At 41.9% G+C, this 17,514-nt stretch overlaps 1 protein-coding gene across 4 annotated transcripts in view; it reads left to right on the top strand.

Annotated features, from left to right (window-relative positions):
* Nucleotides 1-17,514, top strand: part of LOC108279443 (uncharacterized) — a 69,562-nt gene that overhangs the window by 50,484 nt on the left and 1,564 nt on the right. For all 4 annotated transcript variants that reach the window (XM_017493698.3, XM_017493696.3, XM_053688049.1 and 1 more), the window contains 4 exons: nucleotides 7,446-7,516; nucleotides 10,377-10,487; nucleotides 11,896-11,993; nucleotides 16,245-16,314. In XM_017493698.3, coding sequence (XP_017349187.1) covers nucleotides 7,446-7,516; nucleotides 10,377-10,487; nucleotides 11,896-11,993; nucleotides 16,245-16,314 — 350 coding nt within the window. The remainder of the gene's footprint in view (nucleotides 1-7,445; nucleotides 7,517-10,376; nucleotides 10,488-11,895; nucleotides 11,994-16,244; nucleotides 16,315-17,514) is intronic.

The following is a 17,514-nucleotide window of genomic DNA, read 5'->3' on the forward strand; positions in this document are numbered from 1 at the left end:
CAAGGGTCTCAGAATAGAATGTCCTCATCTTCCCTCTCGTTCTGTGTCCTCTACCTGCGGTAGGTACTTAAAAAAACTAAACAAATCCACCCTCAAGGACCTCGGCGTCCAGGATTTAATTTGGAAAAAAAAAAAAACTTCTTTCTTCTGCATTTCGCTTTATTTTCACATTCGTAACCGTTTTTCCTACATTACCCATGATGCCGTCCTACCTGCCAGTAGAGTGATTGAGTGCGTCATCTCTACCGAAAGAAAGCGTTGCAGCAGCGCTTTAGTCTTTTAGCTCTCTCACGTCCTAATCTGTACACTCTGCGCACACGGATCGGCTTCACGGCGCCGCGCTCGTCGTCTCGTAGACCGAAAGCTAACTCTTTGCCGTAGCTCAGTGTCGTAAAGCTGCATTGCATTCTGGGACTTTGGCTGATTGTGTGTGGGTTATGGTAGAACGTGACTCACAGCAAGAGTGTGTGTACATGAGCTTCCTGCCATGACTCAGACACAGCGAGCGAGAGAGAGAGAGAGAGAGAGAGTGAGAGAGTGCAGATCTTGATGAATGTCAGTGATGATTGGGAACACCTGGTAGACTGCCCCACCCTCACACACACACACACACACACACACACACTGATGTGCATGCAGTGTGTGGGTAGAAAGCTTGCAGCTCAGTTGTTTGCTCTCCTGTTGTCACATCGATTCAAAGCTGGAAAGTTGAATATGTGTGTTTTAGTGTACAGTGCCTTTATGTGAGTTGTGTTTGCTGAGTTTTTACGGACAGTGTGTGTGTGTGTGTGTGTGTGTGTGTGTGTGTGTTTACCATCAGAACAGAATGACTGGGTAAACAAACAAGCCTGGCTATTGACGAGCGTCAGGCATAGAACATGCACGCCGCATTCAAAGCCAAAGGGAAGCCAAGAGATTCTGTCAAAGAGTCCATTATACGGCGTCTAAACAGCGCAAGCGTCTCCTCAATGGCCTTATTAATGGCACAATGTCAAGGAGCGGCGCAGCTATAATGCCGCATGATTTGGGCTTTGTGAAGTTATCTCTGAGCATCGCTGGTTTGAACAGATGATTTGCTTTTTTGTGGAGTTATCAGTAGGGATCAGAGTCCCGCACCAACATTTGTGAGGGATTGTGGCCTCTCTCTAAGTCTCTGTAAGTGTGTGTGTGTGGCACCCAGCCAGCAGGAGGTGTGTGGTGCCCGCGTGTGTGTGTCTTTGTTTGTTTTCTCTCTCCTTTTCAGGGAAAGTGAAGGGGCAGAGCCACCATCCAACAACACACTTCCCTCAGAAGGGTTGCCAAATATTGCGTCCTCCTCCCACCAACACCCCCTCCTCCTTCTCCTCCTCGTCCTCCTCCCCTCACCGCCAAAATAAATAAATAAATAAAAAATTACAAAGAGACAAGAAATTTTTTTTTTTTTTACATTTTACAGAAGAACCTATAATACACACTTCAGACTCAGACGTTAAGTATTGTGATCTTTGAGGACATAAAAGGCACCATAACAGTGACGTTATATTATTCGGGTGGGATTTAGGACATGAGGAGGCTGGATGTCTTCCATGCGTGCTGATCATTACGATTTTTAAGGTGTTTTTTTATTATTATTATTATTATGAAAATGTAACGAATAGGGTTCCCCCCCGATACGTCTGTGTCTGTCCTAACGGCTTATAATTAATCACAGTTAGCTGAGAAAACTTTTTACTGTCTGAGCGGCCGTCTCGACATGACGTCGTATGCTGAACTTAAGGAAATCTTACGTACTTTTCCGAGTAGGAATTCCGACTTGAGTGGGCAAAACAGGTTGAAAATTCACAGTTAAAAGCTTTAAACCAAAACAGCATTACACAACTTTCATCAATTCCCAGAATTCTTAGTCAACCCGTGTACCCATGTCCTACAAGCCACCTGACCAGTCACATGACCCCAGACTTTCCCACACAAAACCTCTAGCCATGAATCCTCATGAATCCTTGTTTCTCTGCTCATCACCTTGTACTTGAACCTATTTCACGTCTAAGGTTTGGGTGTGATGATGTCATTTCCTACCAATTTCAACCGATGACAGATGTGAATTACTATTCCAGCATCTCAGGCACATCGTATTATAGACAATTCGTTGTCCCCTGACTCGATAATCATGTTTTATTTGTCATTTTTCAGAAATAAAACACCCTGTGCGCTGTAGCGTCAAATGTGTCCCGGTGAAGGTTGTAGGCTGTGAGTGGGCCATAATGGTCTGAATCATCGTGCCGAGAGAGACGTCAGGAAGTGTGTATGGAAAGACGGCACACCCAGCGTTAATCTCTCTATTGCCGTCATCTTTGCCCGTATACTGTATTGATGCTATAGCTTAACATCTAGGCGAATAAATATATCACGTACATGTCTGTAAACCTGAGACTGCATGCCGTCTACGTAACAGCGTGCGCAATCCGACGATGCATTTAGTCTACTGAAAGTTCTCTTTTTCGAGAAAAGGCCTGGAGAGACAGAGAACGACTCGCATTTATCAGAGAAACTAGGACACACACACACACACACACACACACACAGAACAATAAAAGTGTGTCCTTCTTAGTCGCATCAGATGCAAATTTCTATACATGATTACGATGATGATGATGATGATGATGAGCATAAACAAAGAGAAGCCTAGATTAGAAACAATATAATAAAAAAATGACCCCCCTCCCAAAAAAAAAAAAAAACCCCACAATGAGGCCTCTGTGTGTTTATGGTGGTGTTTTCCAGGGGCGTGAGTCAATTCAAATTGAGGGCAAACACATCCAAATCTAAAACGTATTACTGTTTGTAAGAAAATAAAACCATCTAAAAAAGTATTATTTTTGGGGATAAATCCCCCTGATAGATGTGAGCTGAACTGAACAGGGGTTGTTCGATCATGCATTATTCATAGTTATTGAAATAAAAGGAGACAGTAGGACCTCATGATGAGTTGGGTGTGTGTGGCTTAGGTTTAAGTGTGTATGTGAGTGTGTGTGTGAATTCAGGATCCCGAGATGCTGGGATAACTACATGATGCGAGCACATCCCATCAAATCCACCATCATCGCTCCAGAATCGCCTTCGCTCCCTCTTTCTGGTTTCTTGATTAACATTTTCTGCTAGGCTTCACACCAAAGAGCTCAACCTGTGCACTGCGCAGGCCCGGGGTCTGGAAGGAGAAAAAAAAAGCCATCAGCCGCTGGAATGGAATCAGATAAGGCTATCAGGCGGGAGGATTTAGCCTCACGCCTTTGTGCCCCCTCCACCCCAACCCTGCTGACCCGCCTGGGCTTCCTCCCTCAATCTCTCACTCCAGTGCACCTTTTGTTCTCCTGATTTTCCAACAGAAAGCTTTCTCCGACACACACACACACACGCACAAACAGCGACTGGCAGGACAGGAGGAGTGAGACGAGAAACAAGCTTATTATAGAAAGGGGAAGAGCTACACGCAATGACAAGAGTGTGATAGTCGGGCACTGTTGATTTTTCCGGGGACAAGCGAGAGTACAGATCGCACGAACGAGGAAAACGTAGCCGGAATTCATGCCTGCTAAATACGTAGCGATAAATCAGCAATAATGAATCTGATTGGTCAGCAGTTCTGACGGTAGTTCCAGACGTAATTCAAATCACAGGTTTATCACAACACAGTGTAACCTTCAGAGGTAAAGCCAGTCGGAGGTTTTTTTTTGTGTGTGTGTGATTGTTTTTGCAGAAAACCGCTTGAATTGGTAATCGCAATTGCACGTAATTGTCTTTAGGCGGGTCTGTAGCTGTTTTTTGAAAATAGTGACGGATTCCGTGGTCCGGATTGAGGTTGGAAGTTCATTCCACCACTGAGGGACAGACAGTGTGAAGGTTCTGGAAAGGGACCTTGAGCCACACTGAGTAGGGGAGTGCTGATCCAGACAAGGTCTTGATTTTTATATTTGTAATGACTATGGCACGCATAACATCATTTAACGTAAACTCAGGCCATTCGCCTTTATGTTTCGCCGACATTCTTAAAATATATCGCTTTTAATTTGCGCAAAACCGCAGTGGAAACCTGGCTACTGATGTTTGTTTACTAAACGAGACCTCTTCGCTGTACTCGTGTTCGACGCACGTGGATCGAAGAGGGCTTCGGCCGGACGCGCGTCGGTCGTGATGACGTCGCATGACGCGTCTCGGCCCGAATCTGCGGAAAATCTGCGGTAATTTCGAAAAATCGCTGGCGAATATCGCAGCGTCTGCTTGATTTCGCGTTCGTCTCTGTGATCGCAAAATCGCGAAATCCTGGAGTTGAAGTCAGAGCTGTTTACGCTTTGATTTTTGGACACGGAGTAGTTTACGCTTTGAGGTTTCTCTCTAACATGTCAAGCTGCGTGAGAGGCTGCCGAAGGAAAGATGGTTTATAGCTGCGATAATGAGCTAACTTGTTTCACCTGCATCCCCCAGCATTAAATGTAACTATAAACGGATAAAAACTTCAAGTTGTGCTTCAATTATTAGAACTTTGCAATAGATGGCAAATTGCTGTTGTGTAAAAGTTTCGGCACATTGAATCACTACTAATGGAGTACTGCACATAAGGAACCAAGAAATCTACACACAAATATAGTTAAAAATTTATTTTTTTTAAATTTCCTAACAGAGACGTAGCACAGAGCAGCACCTGCGTAAGAGCCAGACGTATGTAGGAGTGTCAGGCCTGGAGGAAGAGCTGAGCTGATCTACTGCTCCTGCCTGATAAAGAACAAGACACACACACACACACACACACAGAGAGAGGGTTAAAAAGAAAATGGAGAGTGGTCTCCATTCCTCTATTCTCTCTACAGAATCCCAATGTGGATCAGTGCAATGATCCGAACACATCTCTCTCTCCCTCTCTTTCTCCGTCTTTTCTCCATCCCCATTGAGCACGTCTGCCAGAATAGATTTCAAGCTAAATCCGTCCGCTGCTCTGGGACCGGCCACACGACGCCGGGGCCGGGGCTCGTCCCCGGCTATTTGCAAACAGATGTGCGTCTCGGGGCCAAGGGGTTTTTGATCAATCAAGCCTTAACAAGTCAAGTTGACTAGATGCGAATGTCGCACTTTGCATGTAAAAGGCGAGAAGCCGAGTTTTGATTAAGAGTAAGCAGATAAATGGAAGATTGAAGCGGCCCCCTGTGAACAGGGAGCAGACCCGTGGACCCCAGGCTTTAAATCCACACTGATAGCAACTCTGTCATTGCTATTCTTCAGCCTGGCCTCATGAATGGACTCATTATTCAGTGGATTCTCTCTCTTTCACACTCTATCTCTCTCTCTCTCTCGCTCTCATCTCCTCAATCGGAGTGGCAGCAGCTTAAATCCAAGTCCCTCTTAAATTCCCTTTCCATTTTTTCTTTCTCCACACCTCTCTCTCTCTCTATATATATATAACGGTCGACTTTCCACAATCTGTCCAGGCTTTAATCTGCAAATGTCTGATTCCACACGTCCTGCGACGCTTTTCTTCCAGCCCAGTGCACCTCACATTTGATCCTATTTGTTTTTCTGTGACTCGCACAAATACAAGAGCAGCTCTCTCTTTTTCACGCTCTGATTTTACGTCTCAGGACGTCTCAGTGAAGCGACACAAAGTGCCACAGATGAAGGTGGCTGGGCTGAACCGCTCCGTGTTGACCCGATGCCTCTCGGTGTGTCAGTGAACAACAGAGAGGAAAAGCTACAGAATATAATCTGTTAGATGAGAAATTCTTTATAACTGCTGTTATAGGTATGGGTAATATATATGAGGAGGACACCTTGCACTGGACTCTTTTAGTGAAATTAATCAGCCTATAACTATCTCATCCACTACAACTTGATGAAATAATCCTTCGGTTCGGAGTAATAATGAGCAACAGGACTGAGACAATAAAGGTCGTTAATCTACTGAGACTAGATGCTATTTATTATAGATGCTTTTGATTTTTATTATAGTATTATAAAACTCAGCTTTGCTCTGAACCCGACATCTATTGACACACTTACAATGTAGTATTTGAACAATTATTTTAATATTAGTCGTAGTTTTTTCTTTTTTCTGCAGCACTTAGTTTTTCCTTTTCATTTATTAGTTAATTTCTGGATAATTAGTTTATTATTTAATCTTTTTCAATTGTTTTAACTTGTAAAATATTTGTTACTATCATTATAAGTATTAATAGTAGTAATAATAGTAGTAGTAGTAATAATGATAGTAGTAGTAGTAGTAGTAATAGTAAAAGTAGTAGTAGTAGTAGTAATAGTAATAATGATAGTAGTAGTAGTAATAGTAATAGTAGTAGTAGTAGTAGTAAAAGTAGTAGTAGTAGTAGTAAAAGTAGTAGTAAAAGTAATAATAATAATAATAGTAGAAGTAGTAGTAGTAGTAGTAGTAGTAATAATAATAGTAATAGTAGTAGTAAAAGTAGTAGTAGTAGCAGTAGTAGTAATAGTAGTAGTAATAGTAATAATAATAGTAGAAGTAGTAGTAGCAGTAGTAGTAGTAGTAGTAATAATAGTAGTAGTTATAGTAGTAGTAGTAGTAGTAGTAAAAATAGTAATAGTAGTAGTAATAGTAATAATGGTAGTAGTAGTAGTAAAAGTAGTAGTAATAATAGAACTAGTAGTAGTAGTAGTAATAGTACTAGTAATAGTAATAGTAGTAGTAGTAGTAGTAGTAGTAGTAGTAATAATAGTACTAGTAGTAGTAATAGTAGTAGTAGTAATAATAGAACTAGTAGTAGTAGTAGTAATAGTACTAGTAATAGTAATAGTAGTAGTAGTAGTAGTAGTAGTAGTAATAATAGTACTAGTAGTAGTAATAGTAGTAGTAGTAATAATAGAACTAGTAGTAGTAGTAGTAATAGTACTAGTAATAGTAATAGTAGTAGTAGTAGTAGTAGTAGTAATAATAGTACTAGTAGTAGTAATAGTGGTAGTGGTAATAGTAGTAATAATAGTAATAATAGTACTAGTAATAGTAGTAGTAATAGTAGTAGTGGTAATAGTAGTAATAGTAGTAATAATAGTACTACTAGTAGTAATAGTAGTAGTAGTAGTAGTAGTAGTAAAAGTAGTAGTAGTAGTAGTAATAGTAATAATAATAGTAGTAGTAGTAAGGTAATATATTTTATAATGTAAAAAGAAGGTTATATATATATTTATATAGAGAGTACAGTATATATGGCCTACACAAATCTCACAAATCTGTACTTAGCTTTAACGTATCAATCCAGTCTGCTGACAGTCAGGTATAGTGTGTGGTGTTGTAACTATATATTTGTGTTGTGCTTTAGGCAATAGGAGGAGCTGTGACATGAAAATAACTGTACCAACACCATACCTTTTCCTGTCCTATTGCCAAAATCTTTTAAACAAATGAGTGATACATAAATATGCCAACTCACTGACTCTGTCTCTCTGTGCAGTTGATTTCCTGGCCAAGTACTGCATTATCAGTCCTGAGAAGCTCGCCGCATACAGACGCGCTTTTGAAGCTGTACGTAAGAACCACGTTACACACCATCTAAAACACAGTCTCAAATCAAAACTGTTCAGATTCTAAAATGGCAATATGTAAGACATACATGGCAACACAATCTGCAGGGGGATTTTTTTTTAACACTCATAATGATAGATGAGTAGAAATGTGCATATAACCAAAACGACCCCATTACCCCACCCATCCCAAATTACCCCACAAAAAACGCAGTGGGAGAAATGAAAAAGAAACATTTTAAATGGATGGAGGGGGGGAGTCATCCTCTGTTAAAGAGAGCTTTTCCAATTTTGCTTAGGTATAATGAATTCTGTGAACTGCTTTAAATTGAATAAGATTAAAACGAACACAAATACAGATAGAGTCGATTTTGGCAAAGGCCTTACAGTACTCCACAGATTACCGTCACGTTGTAGTCCGAGCTCCTTCTCCCAGGTTTCCTTAAGACCTGAAAGAGGAGGGGATTGTATAGAGTGTAACAAGTCATATATTCATGTTATACTGCTGTGTGATTTCGGACATTATATCTTCTACCTAACTCTTTCTCTGGTTGGTGAGGGAAGGAAGCAAAGTGTGTTTGTGAAGTCACGTAATTGAAAATAACGAAATAGATTGGATTTAGAAATATTAAATCGACTTCACAAGTCGTTAAATGACACAAATGTGTGGCTGGAGAAAAGATCTTAAAACGACAATAAGCCCTTCTCTCTGAGCTGTGCAAAAGTCGAACCTAGAGTAGGAGGTACGAATAGACGGTTACGACACATGGGCATGAGAGTGGACAGTCTATCGCATCTAAAATGCCGGCGAAACTGTTTCCAGATTCTTAAAGAGGAGAGCATAATCGGGTTCTGAGTGTACTTAGAGGGGCACTGCAAATTAGAGTCGAAAAATAACGCAGGTAGCGAAGAAGACACCCGAGAGCTAGCTTCTGTCACACCCCAGTTAACTTCTAGGGAGTTACACCATGTATAAATTGTTTGAATGTTAGCTGCCCAATAGTAAAATAGTATGTGAGGCATAGTCTGACTATTCTGTGGATTTAACTAAAGATAATAGAACTTTATCTACAAAGAAGTAATCAATGTGCGAATAAACATGGTGGACATTCGGTTAAAAAAAGCGCCAGGGGTCTACACACCCTAACTGATCCATGAGAGATGAGAAGGTCTTAGACATTGACCTAGTAGCCAATGTCTTAGGCTGTGAACGATCTAAATTTGGGTTAAACGTACAATTAAGCTTCCCACCCACGAGAATAAAGCGTAGTCGTAAATGCCGGATTATCATTGTTAGGCGCATAAACGCTAGCTAATATAACAAGTGTTTGGTAAAAAGTCCCAGACACTATTATATATCGACTGCCAGGATTGGAGAATACTTTATGTGGAACAAACTTTATCCATTTGTGTATTAAAATAGCGGTGCCTCTTGACGTGTCCATGACTTACAAAGTTACATTTGGCGAGTCATATAACGAGCCCGCCAAGAGAGGGCACTGGCATCGAAGTCAAGGTGGTACAGCATATATGTAAACGTTCACCGAAGAATTAACAACATGTGACCAATACACTATACAGTTTGGAGATATATGAGCAGCATCAAAATAAAGCAAGGATATTACTGGGACGTTGGTGTAACAGTCTGGTTTCGCTTAAGCACAGTTGTAAAAGATGAGATCACACGGAAACTCCATATTGTCTTTACATTTACGGCATTTGGCCGACACCATGGCGACTGACATTTATCTCATTATGTACATCGGAGCAGTTGAGGGTTAAGGGCCTTTCCCAAGGGCCCAACAGCTTGGTAGTGCCGGGGTTTGAACACATGCCCTTCTGATCAGTAGCCCAATGTCTTAACCACTCAGGTTCCACTGCCACCGAGTTTCAGGTGATTACAGCTGCGTGTACCTGTTTAGTTCGCCAACCCGTTTCATAAAAGCGCCAGTATCAGTCCATGACTTAATTAGGAAAGTTCCGGTGATAAAACGACTCCGCTGCCTCTGAGGAATCAAAAAACCATTCCACTCCGTCACAGCTGACTCGGAGGCGAGCAGGATACAGCATCCCAAAACGTATTCCTTGCTTGTAAAGTAGGCTCTTGATCTTGATTCTCGTTCTATGGGTGCGGTCCAGCTAGCGGTGATTCCAAAATGGAGTCGCCAAGAAGTTCAGAGAACAGGTTGGTTATGAACGCCCTAGCATGCGTTCCTTCAATGCCCTCAGGTAGGCCTACCATACATATGTTTTGGCTCTTTGAGCGAGATCTCAGGTCTTCTCCGTTGGCTTTGAGCGCCATGTTGAACATTTCTATACGCGTCAGATTTGACTGAAGAGGTTTTACATCATGCTCTAGCTGAATTATTCGGTCGCTATGCTCTGAGAGGCCCGTTTCCATCTCTCTGATGATTGCTGCCTGTGTTGCCAGGGTTGTACCAATCGATTCGATTGAGGAACGAATCGGATCCAAAGACTTATTTAGAAGTGCAACGAACTTCACAGTCATGTCCTTTCTGAATGTTTTGAGCTCCTTGACTAAAGACTCGACGGTGAGCTGCGTGGATACGAGCTCAGTGTCCGCCATTTTGCTGCCTGCAGTGAGTGTGTGTGCACAGTGCAGTAGATTTTACTTGCACAGTAGGCTAGCTAATGATTTTATCATTTGTCCACCCCTGATTAGGCAAAGGGGGGAAAGGAGATGCATGCTGATATAATTTAGTTCCAGTGCTAATATCTCACCATTTACTATTCGATCAATTTTGTGATGATGTCCGTTAAACCTGACGTGCTGAATGTCTTGTTGGTTGAAATTATTTTTTTCTCTGAAGTGGTGGATAAAAGTGGTAACATCTCTGCAGGTGGACAGTGATGGTGATGGCTATCTATCGTGCTTTCAAGTACTGCTGGCTCTAAAGGAGATCATTCCTCCAGAACTGCTGACTGAAGAGGAGGAAATCTATGTGTACAGGGTCCTGACATCTATTTTAAATATTATTACTTAAGCTACTCTTCTTACTATACATGGTAAAGTTGGCAATTAAGTTGCCTCTAAGCTTATGTAAACATACAACCCCAATTCCAAAAGAGTTGGGACGCTGTGTAAAATGTAAGTAAAATGGAAACAGAATGCAATGATTTGCAAATCTCATAAACCCATATGTTATTCGCAATAGAGCGTAGAAAACATGTCAAATGTAAATCATATTTAAGTAAAAGAAAAAAAAAATTCAAAGGTAGTTTTGAATTTCATAGCCGCAACACTTCTCAAAAAAAAAAAAAAGTTGGGACGAGGACAACAAAAGGCTGGAAAAGTAAGTGTTACTAAAAAGAAACAGCTGGAGGTTAACTGGGAACATTTTCTCCCTTAAAACGGTACATTTCCTCAGATTAAACATTTTTATATATTTTTTGTGTTCTTTTGTGAATAACATATGGGTTCATGAAATTTGCAAATAATTGCATTCTATTTTTGTTTACATTTCACACAGCGTCCCAACTTTTTTGGGAATTGGGGTTGTACAAGCTGCTATTACTTTTACATCAAACTTGACTTAGTGCAAAACTCTGCAAGTTCCAGTTTAAGAAAACATATAAACTAGCCAACATCAGTCTATGCCCTTCAGTTATATAATATATATATATATAAATATATATATTAAAACTTTATATATATATATATAAAGTTTTAATCGAGCATGTATAGTTATATTTTACTGTATCTCCTACCATCACATCAACACAAATGAGGCAAAACCAGAGTAGATCAATCCCACAGTTCTTCAGGAAATTTCCAGATTCCTGTAGTTTACTGGGAATGACTAAAACATCCCACAACGCACCATCCAACACCCGTTTATCACGTGTTATAGTTATATACTCGTATAACTCGTAAGCCAATTTTATTCCCGTTTTCACCTATTTGTTATTGTCATGCTCAGAACTGAACATGACTGCGCTAACATGACTGTAGCAGAGCAAAGGAAGAGGGTGTGAAAGACGAGATCTACCTACAGTCATGGAAACACCAAGATTATAACGTAGCTTATGCATTATTTTGGCTTTACGATCACAAAAGTCACATACTTCACACTCGGATACTGTAGGACTGCTGCTGTAATCATAAAGACATTCCCAGGACTCTTATTCACATTCTGCTCCTACTCACTGCAGAAATATATCAAATATATTGAATATAGTCAAATGTATGTAGTATTCCCTATTACAAGATTATTAAACTCAATTCTACACATTGTTTTTCAAGTTTGAAAGACACATGGATATCCAGGAAGTACAAAAACAAGCAGGAATTTATGGGATATTTAAAAAGCTCCCTGTCTCATTTTTTTCTGTCTTTTTTTTTTTTCCTCTTCCTCTCAGATTCTAGAGCTGGTTGATTTCAGCGTGACTGAGGGTCTGACGGATTTGCGTCTCTTTGCCGTCGTTGCCAGTCTGGCACAGAAGATAGCCACACTAGAGTGAGTATCGTGGGTCGAATACTGATACATAACACACTTGTGACAATTGACAATGGAAAACATACAAAAGTGTGTGTGTGTGTGTTTGGTTGTGAAAGAGCTAGCGTGTTGGTGCACTTGTGTAAGATATGATGTCCTGTATGATGATGATGATGATGATTATTATTATTATTATTATTATTATTAATAGCAAATGTTTGTCTCAATATGTGTGTGTGTGTGTGTGTGTGTGTGTGTGTGTGTGTGTGTGTGTGTGTGTGTGTGTGTGTGTGTGTGTGAGTGACCCTCGGCAGTTGACCTAGACCGAGCTGGGCGGTCAGCTCTGTAACCTGAAGTGCATTAGAGTGATGAGGCTGTGCGGCAAGTCTGGATTACAACCCATATGCCAGAGATTCCCACACACAGACTCTTTCTTTAGTCGAGGTGTTTTATGGGCCCTTAACTGTTTCTGAGTCTGGCGGGTCATGTGAGAGTGTGTGTGAGGTCATGTGTGTGTGTGTGTGAGTGGATGGGTGGGTGGCTAAGAATCACTGAATGTGTTATGTGCATTTGTGCAAACTCATGCTGTACATACAGTATATGTATGTGTGTGTGTGTGTGTGTGTGTGTGTGTGTGTGTGTATCCTGGGGTCATGCCTCCTTGCTAATTTAGTGCACTGCGTGCTTTGTGAGCTTAGCTCTTTGACCAGGCTAGAGGAGCAGCCATTAAACAAATGAAAAGGGGCAAGTGTGTTTCTATAGCAAGGCTACAATAGTGACAGTTACATTGTGTGGCCTCTTTTTATAAACCGCCACTGAACCCAGATATTGATTTGACCCTAGACAAAGTGCTGATCTGTGCTCGTTAATTAATAAAATAAAATAAAAACCTTTGTATACGTGTTTCATAAACGTTACATAACTGAAGACATTAAAAAAAATTCACTTGGCTGACTTATGGGGCTTCCTAAATAAATAAATGTGTATGGGAATGATGCTTCCTAAAAATCAAGGGCTTCATTAGTTGCAGCAGGTGTGCTTGAGCTGGAACACATAGGGGTAGAAAACGTATGAAATACCTGGACGGGGCAGAAAAAGGAAGCTATCGATGGCTGCAAGCAGATTTGTGAGAAGGCAGGTTGTGAAAAACCCTCGAGTGACTGTAAAAGACCTGCAGGAAGACTTGGTGTAACAGGCTCTGAGGATTCAGTGAGCACAGTAAGGCGTGTACTAAACGCAGAAGGTTTCCATGCCAGAACTCCAAGACGTTCAGCACCACTGACCCAAAAGCACAAGAAAAGTCGCTCAAAATCATATAAATAAGAGACAGAAGTTTTGTGATTCTGTTCTGTGGAGCGATGAAACAACACTGGAACTTTTCTGCAGGATGGATCAGCGGTACGTCTGGAGGAAGAAGAATGAAGAAAGAACACTCTGTACACAGTCGAGCATGGTGGAGGCTCGGTGATGCTCTGGGGCTGCTTTGCATCCTCTGGCACTGGAAACCTGCAGCGTGTGGAAGGCGAGATGGGTTCGGGTTAGTATCAGGAAATCCTAGGAGAAAACATCATGCCGTCTGTGAGGAAGCTGAAGCTTGGGCATCATTGAACCTTCCAACAGGACAATCATCCCAAGCAAACCTCAAATTCCACCAAGGCTTAGTTGCAGAAGAAGTTCTGGAAGATTCTACAGGGCCATCACAGTCACCTGACTTGAGCCCCATAGAAAATCTCTGGTGGGATTTGAAGAAGGCGGCTGCAGCACACAAACCCGAGAATATTACTGAACTTGACGCCATTGCTCATGAGGAATGGGATAAGACTCCTCAGGAGCGCTGCCAGAAGCTGGTGTCTGGCTCTGCATCTCGTTTGCAGCAGGTCATAACAGCAAAATTAGCTCTACTAAGTACTAAAGATGCTCGCCATGAAGGGGTTGAATGTTGATTTTGAGACTGGAGAAATCATTATAAGTTGCATTTTCAGTTGAATTTTGGGAAACCGCTTGAAGCATTCGTCGTGTCGAACTATTTCAACTGCTTCTGTTTGATTTGTTCATCGCAAACCGCTGAAAGTCTAAATTCTGACAATAAATCTGTTTTGCAATGGGGGTTGAATCATTTTCATTGCAACTGTGTGTGTGTAGATAGATAGATAGATAGATATAAATATATAGCCTTTATTTTTTAAGACTAGCTTTTATTAGTTTTCGCCCTTTGCGCATGAATTTTAGCTTTGTCCTTGTTTATTTTGTAGGGGATTGTTGTTAGACAGATGAAATTGCATAATGTCGACATAGCTCTGTAAGTTAACTCCATGTTTAGAAACTACATACCCAAGTGGCATCACGAAGAGAGAGAATTAAAGCGGCCCCGATACCGAGCCTCGTGCAATACTGCAATAAATATAAAAGGATAATAGAACACTGCCAGTCAAATGTGTAAATTAAGTCTTCTGAACAGATCTTAAGTAGGTATATCTTTCTTTGTCAATTAATTGCCCATGAACCCATACCATCTAGAGACGGTAAATATGTATGGGTGCATTAATTGTGCCAATTCAGCAGAAAACTTCAGACACAATCATTAAATTTTCTCTCTCTTTTTGCTTAAAAGGTCTCAAAATTGTTGTATTGCTCATAGAAAGCAACTCACGCTTATTCGTATTCTTTTGCTGCAAAACATTAACTGGGTCATTATTACCGCCACATTCTCCATTCACACACACACACACACACACACACACACACACACACACACTTCCCGCCTCTGATGTAACCCCCTAATGAAACAAAAAGACACAAGAGACCACCAAAATTTGGCCCATTACGTAAGCGTGGGGTCTACTGAGGCTGGCAGTGGCGGGCACCCCAACAATAGAACTGGGTTAGAGCTACCATTATCCCCCTCTCTGTCTGTGCAGGGACTAGAGGGACACAAACGGACTCACACATATCCACACTGCAGAGCAATTAATGATCATTAGCTGGCCTGTCCATCCTCGTTCTCGTCAAAAAGCCCACCCCCCTCAACCTCCACAGAAGCAATTCTCCTCCCAGCATGCTCTTGTTAAAAAAACGGGGGCTGACCGTCGCCATGCCACACGCTGGACAGCAGAGCTCTGTCCCAAAATGAATGGCTTATGTCTAGGGGTAATTATCTGGTGTGTGTGTGTGTTTCGGTCAGCGAGTAGTCATACTGCAGCGTGTCCCCAACAACCACCCCATCCCTCATCCACCCTACGCCTTGCACTGGGGCAGTTTTTATCGTTATCATGGTGGGTTGGCCTTGTGTCCGGGATCTTTGTTTAAGGGACAGACAGTGATGAGCAACCACAATGGGCTCAGAACACTTTACCATCAACAGCAACTGCTCTACACCCCCCTCCCCTTCCCTTCACCAAAAGAGTACCCGCCAAAATCAGCCATATTTTTTATTCAATCTCAACAATCTTTTAATTAGTAATTATGACTTATCATGCTGTACGAGATGATCCAAATAAAATCTATAACAGACTGCACGATAGTCTGTTATACGTCGGATTACATGATGACGATCTTCTAACGATAGACCTGTGACTAAAGAAGATCACCAGTTTCACCATTACTACCCTGCTACATTGCTACTACTGTGTTTGTAGATGTCCCGTGAGATTTCTGTCGTCCTGTTGGTGGATTTTAGATGTACCTTGTACACTCTGGGATTTTAATCACTGACAAAACTTTCTCATCTGCTGTCTTTGGTCATCATGTCACATAATGTGTCACTAAGACACCAATCTCAACTCACGACCAAAGAATTATTTTACGATGTTCGATTTTTTTGTCTACAGCAGCCGACCAGCTTGAAATTCCATTCATCCATGGGTTGTCCAGGAGGACATGGTGGCTCAGTGGTTAGCACGGTTGGCTCATGCCTCCAGCATTGGGGGTTCAACTCCCGCTTCTGCCCTGTGTGCGTGGTGCTTGCATATTTTCCCCATGCTTCAGGGATTTCCTTCGTGTACTCCGGTTTCCTCCAACAGTCCAAAGGCATGTGTTGTAGGACAATAGGCATCTCTAAATTGTTTGTGGCATGTGAGTGTGTGTGATTGTGCCCTGCGATGGGTTGTCACCCCATCCAGGATGTCCCCCGCCTTGTGCCGCATGTCTCCTGGGATAGGCTCAAGGCTCCCTGTGACCCGGAGTAGAACAAGTATGCTTTGACCCATCCCGGGTTAAGTGTCTGAAAAGAAATGAAGAAATCCTCACCAATAACATCATGTTGTTTTTTTACAGTGATTTCATGCGGTCTCTCATTAGCAAGATGGACTTCAAGTCTTTGGAGATGAAGCTGTACAAAGCAAAGGTACATTATTTGTGTTCATTACAATTTTAAATATAAGCATCCCTCTCCTTCCTCATTTATATGTTCAAATTTCTCAACCCAACCCCCCCCCCCCCCCACCCCCCCCACCCCACCCCACCAACCTCTCTCAACTTAGGCTGGGACGGCAGGCTAATTACAGTGAAATAAAGACCGCTAAACGCTTTGAAGGGCAATTTGAAATGAAAAACTAGCCGTGCACGAGCGAGAATTGAGAAGAGAAGTAGGGTTTTGCGCTCTACCTTCCTTGCTTCCTCTCCTCCTCTTCTCTCCTTTATTCACAGATTACAAGCGGTAATCTCATTAAAGTAGCCGGCGGTGTACGGCCAGTGCTATGCGCTCTGTAATCAAGTAAAGACACCCAGCTCACCTCAGATGAGGCATATAGAGTGGCCATTGAAGAGCAAGGGCCGGTCGGACACGCTGAACACAGAGGACGTGGAAAGGAGAGGAGACTTTGAAAGCCTGTGTCTAAAAAGGGGCCGCTGAGGGAAGTTGAGCCCCCGCTGCCAGTTCTTAGGGTGAGCGGAGAAAGGGCCGGCTAATTACAGAGCAAGCATGAGGTGGAATTGTTATTGGGAGGAGTGAAGAGGGGAGTGGGCATATTGCCATGGGATTATAGGAAACACACACACACACAGCCTTAGTCATTACCTTGGATGCATTTAACTGTGCAAACAGGTGCACTTACAGAAGAGCCAGAACAAGCTGCTGTAACTCGAGCCTCTTCAGACACACGTCTGAATGGGGGCACACACACACACACACACACACAGGTAATGAACACATTAGCCTCTTCTAACCAGCCTTCTCCACTAAGTTGTGATGAAGTTGCTGTAAACACATTCCCAGTCTGTGTCATTCTCCTTAAATTCAAATGAGCCAAGACATGAGAAACGATGAGATTCACACTGAACTTAGTCAGTAGTTTGCACGCACACATTACTCACACTTTTCTTGGTAGCATTTATTCTTGATAACGAGGCTTAGAATTTGTAAAGGCATGCTGCGGAGGTCTCCTAGATGAACAGTGAAAGAACCACAAAACAGCAACGTTTCATACGGAAAAGGGTACTTTCTGGGTGTAATGAACTCAACAACATGATTCAGTTCGCACTTCTGTTCACAAATTTGTAGCAATTTGTACAACTTAATACAAAGTTATAACGTTTGGGTTAGGGG

The sequence above is a fragment of the Ictalurus punctatus genome, chromosome 19, assembly GCF_001660625.3.
Source record: "Ictalurus punctatus breed USDA103 chromosome 19, Coco_2.0, whole genome shotgun sequence".
Classification (NCBI taxonomy): Eukaryota; Metazoa; Chordata; class Actinopteri; order Siluriformes; family Ictaluridae; genus Ictalurus; species Ictalurus punctatus.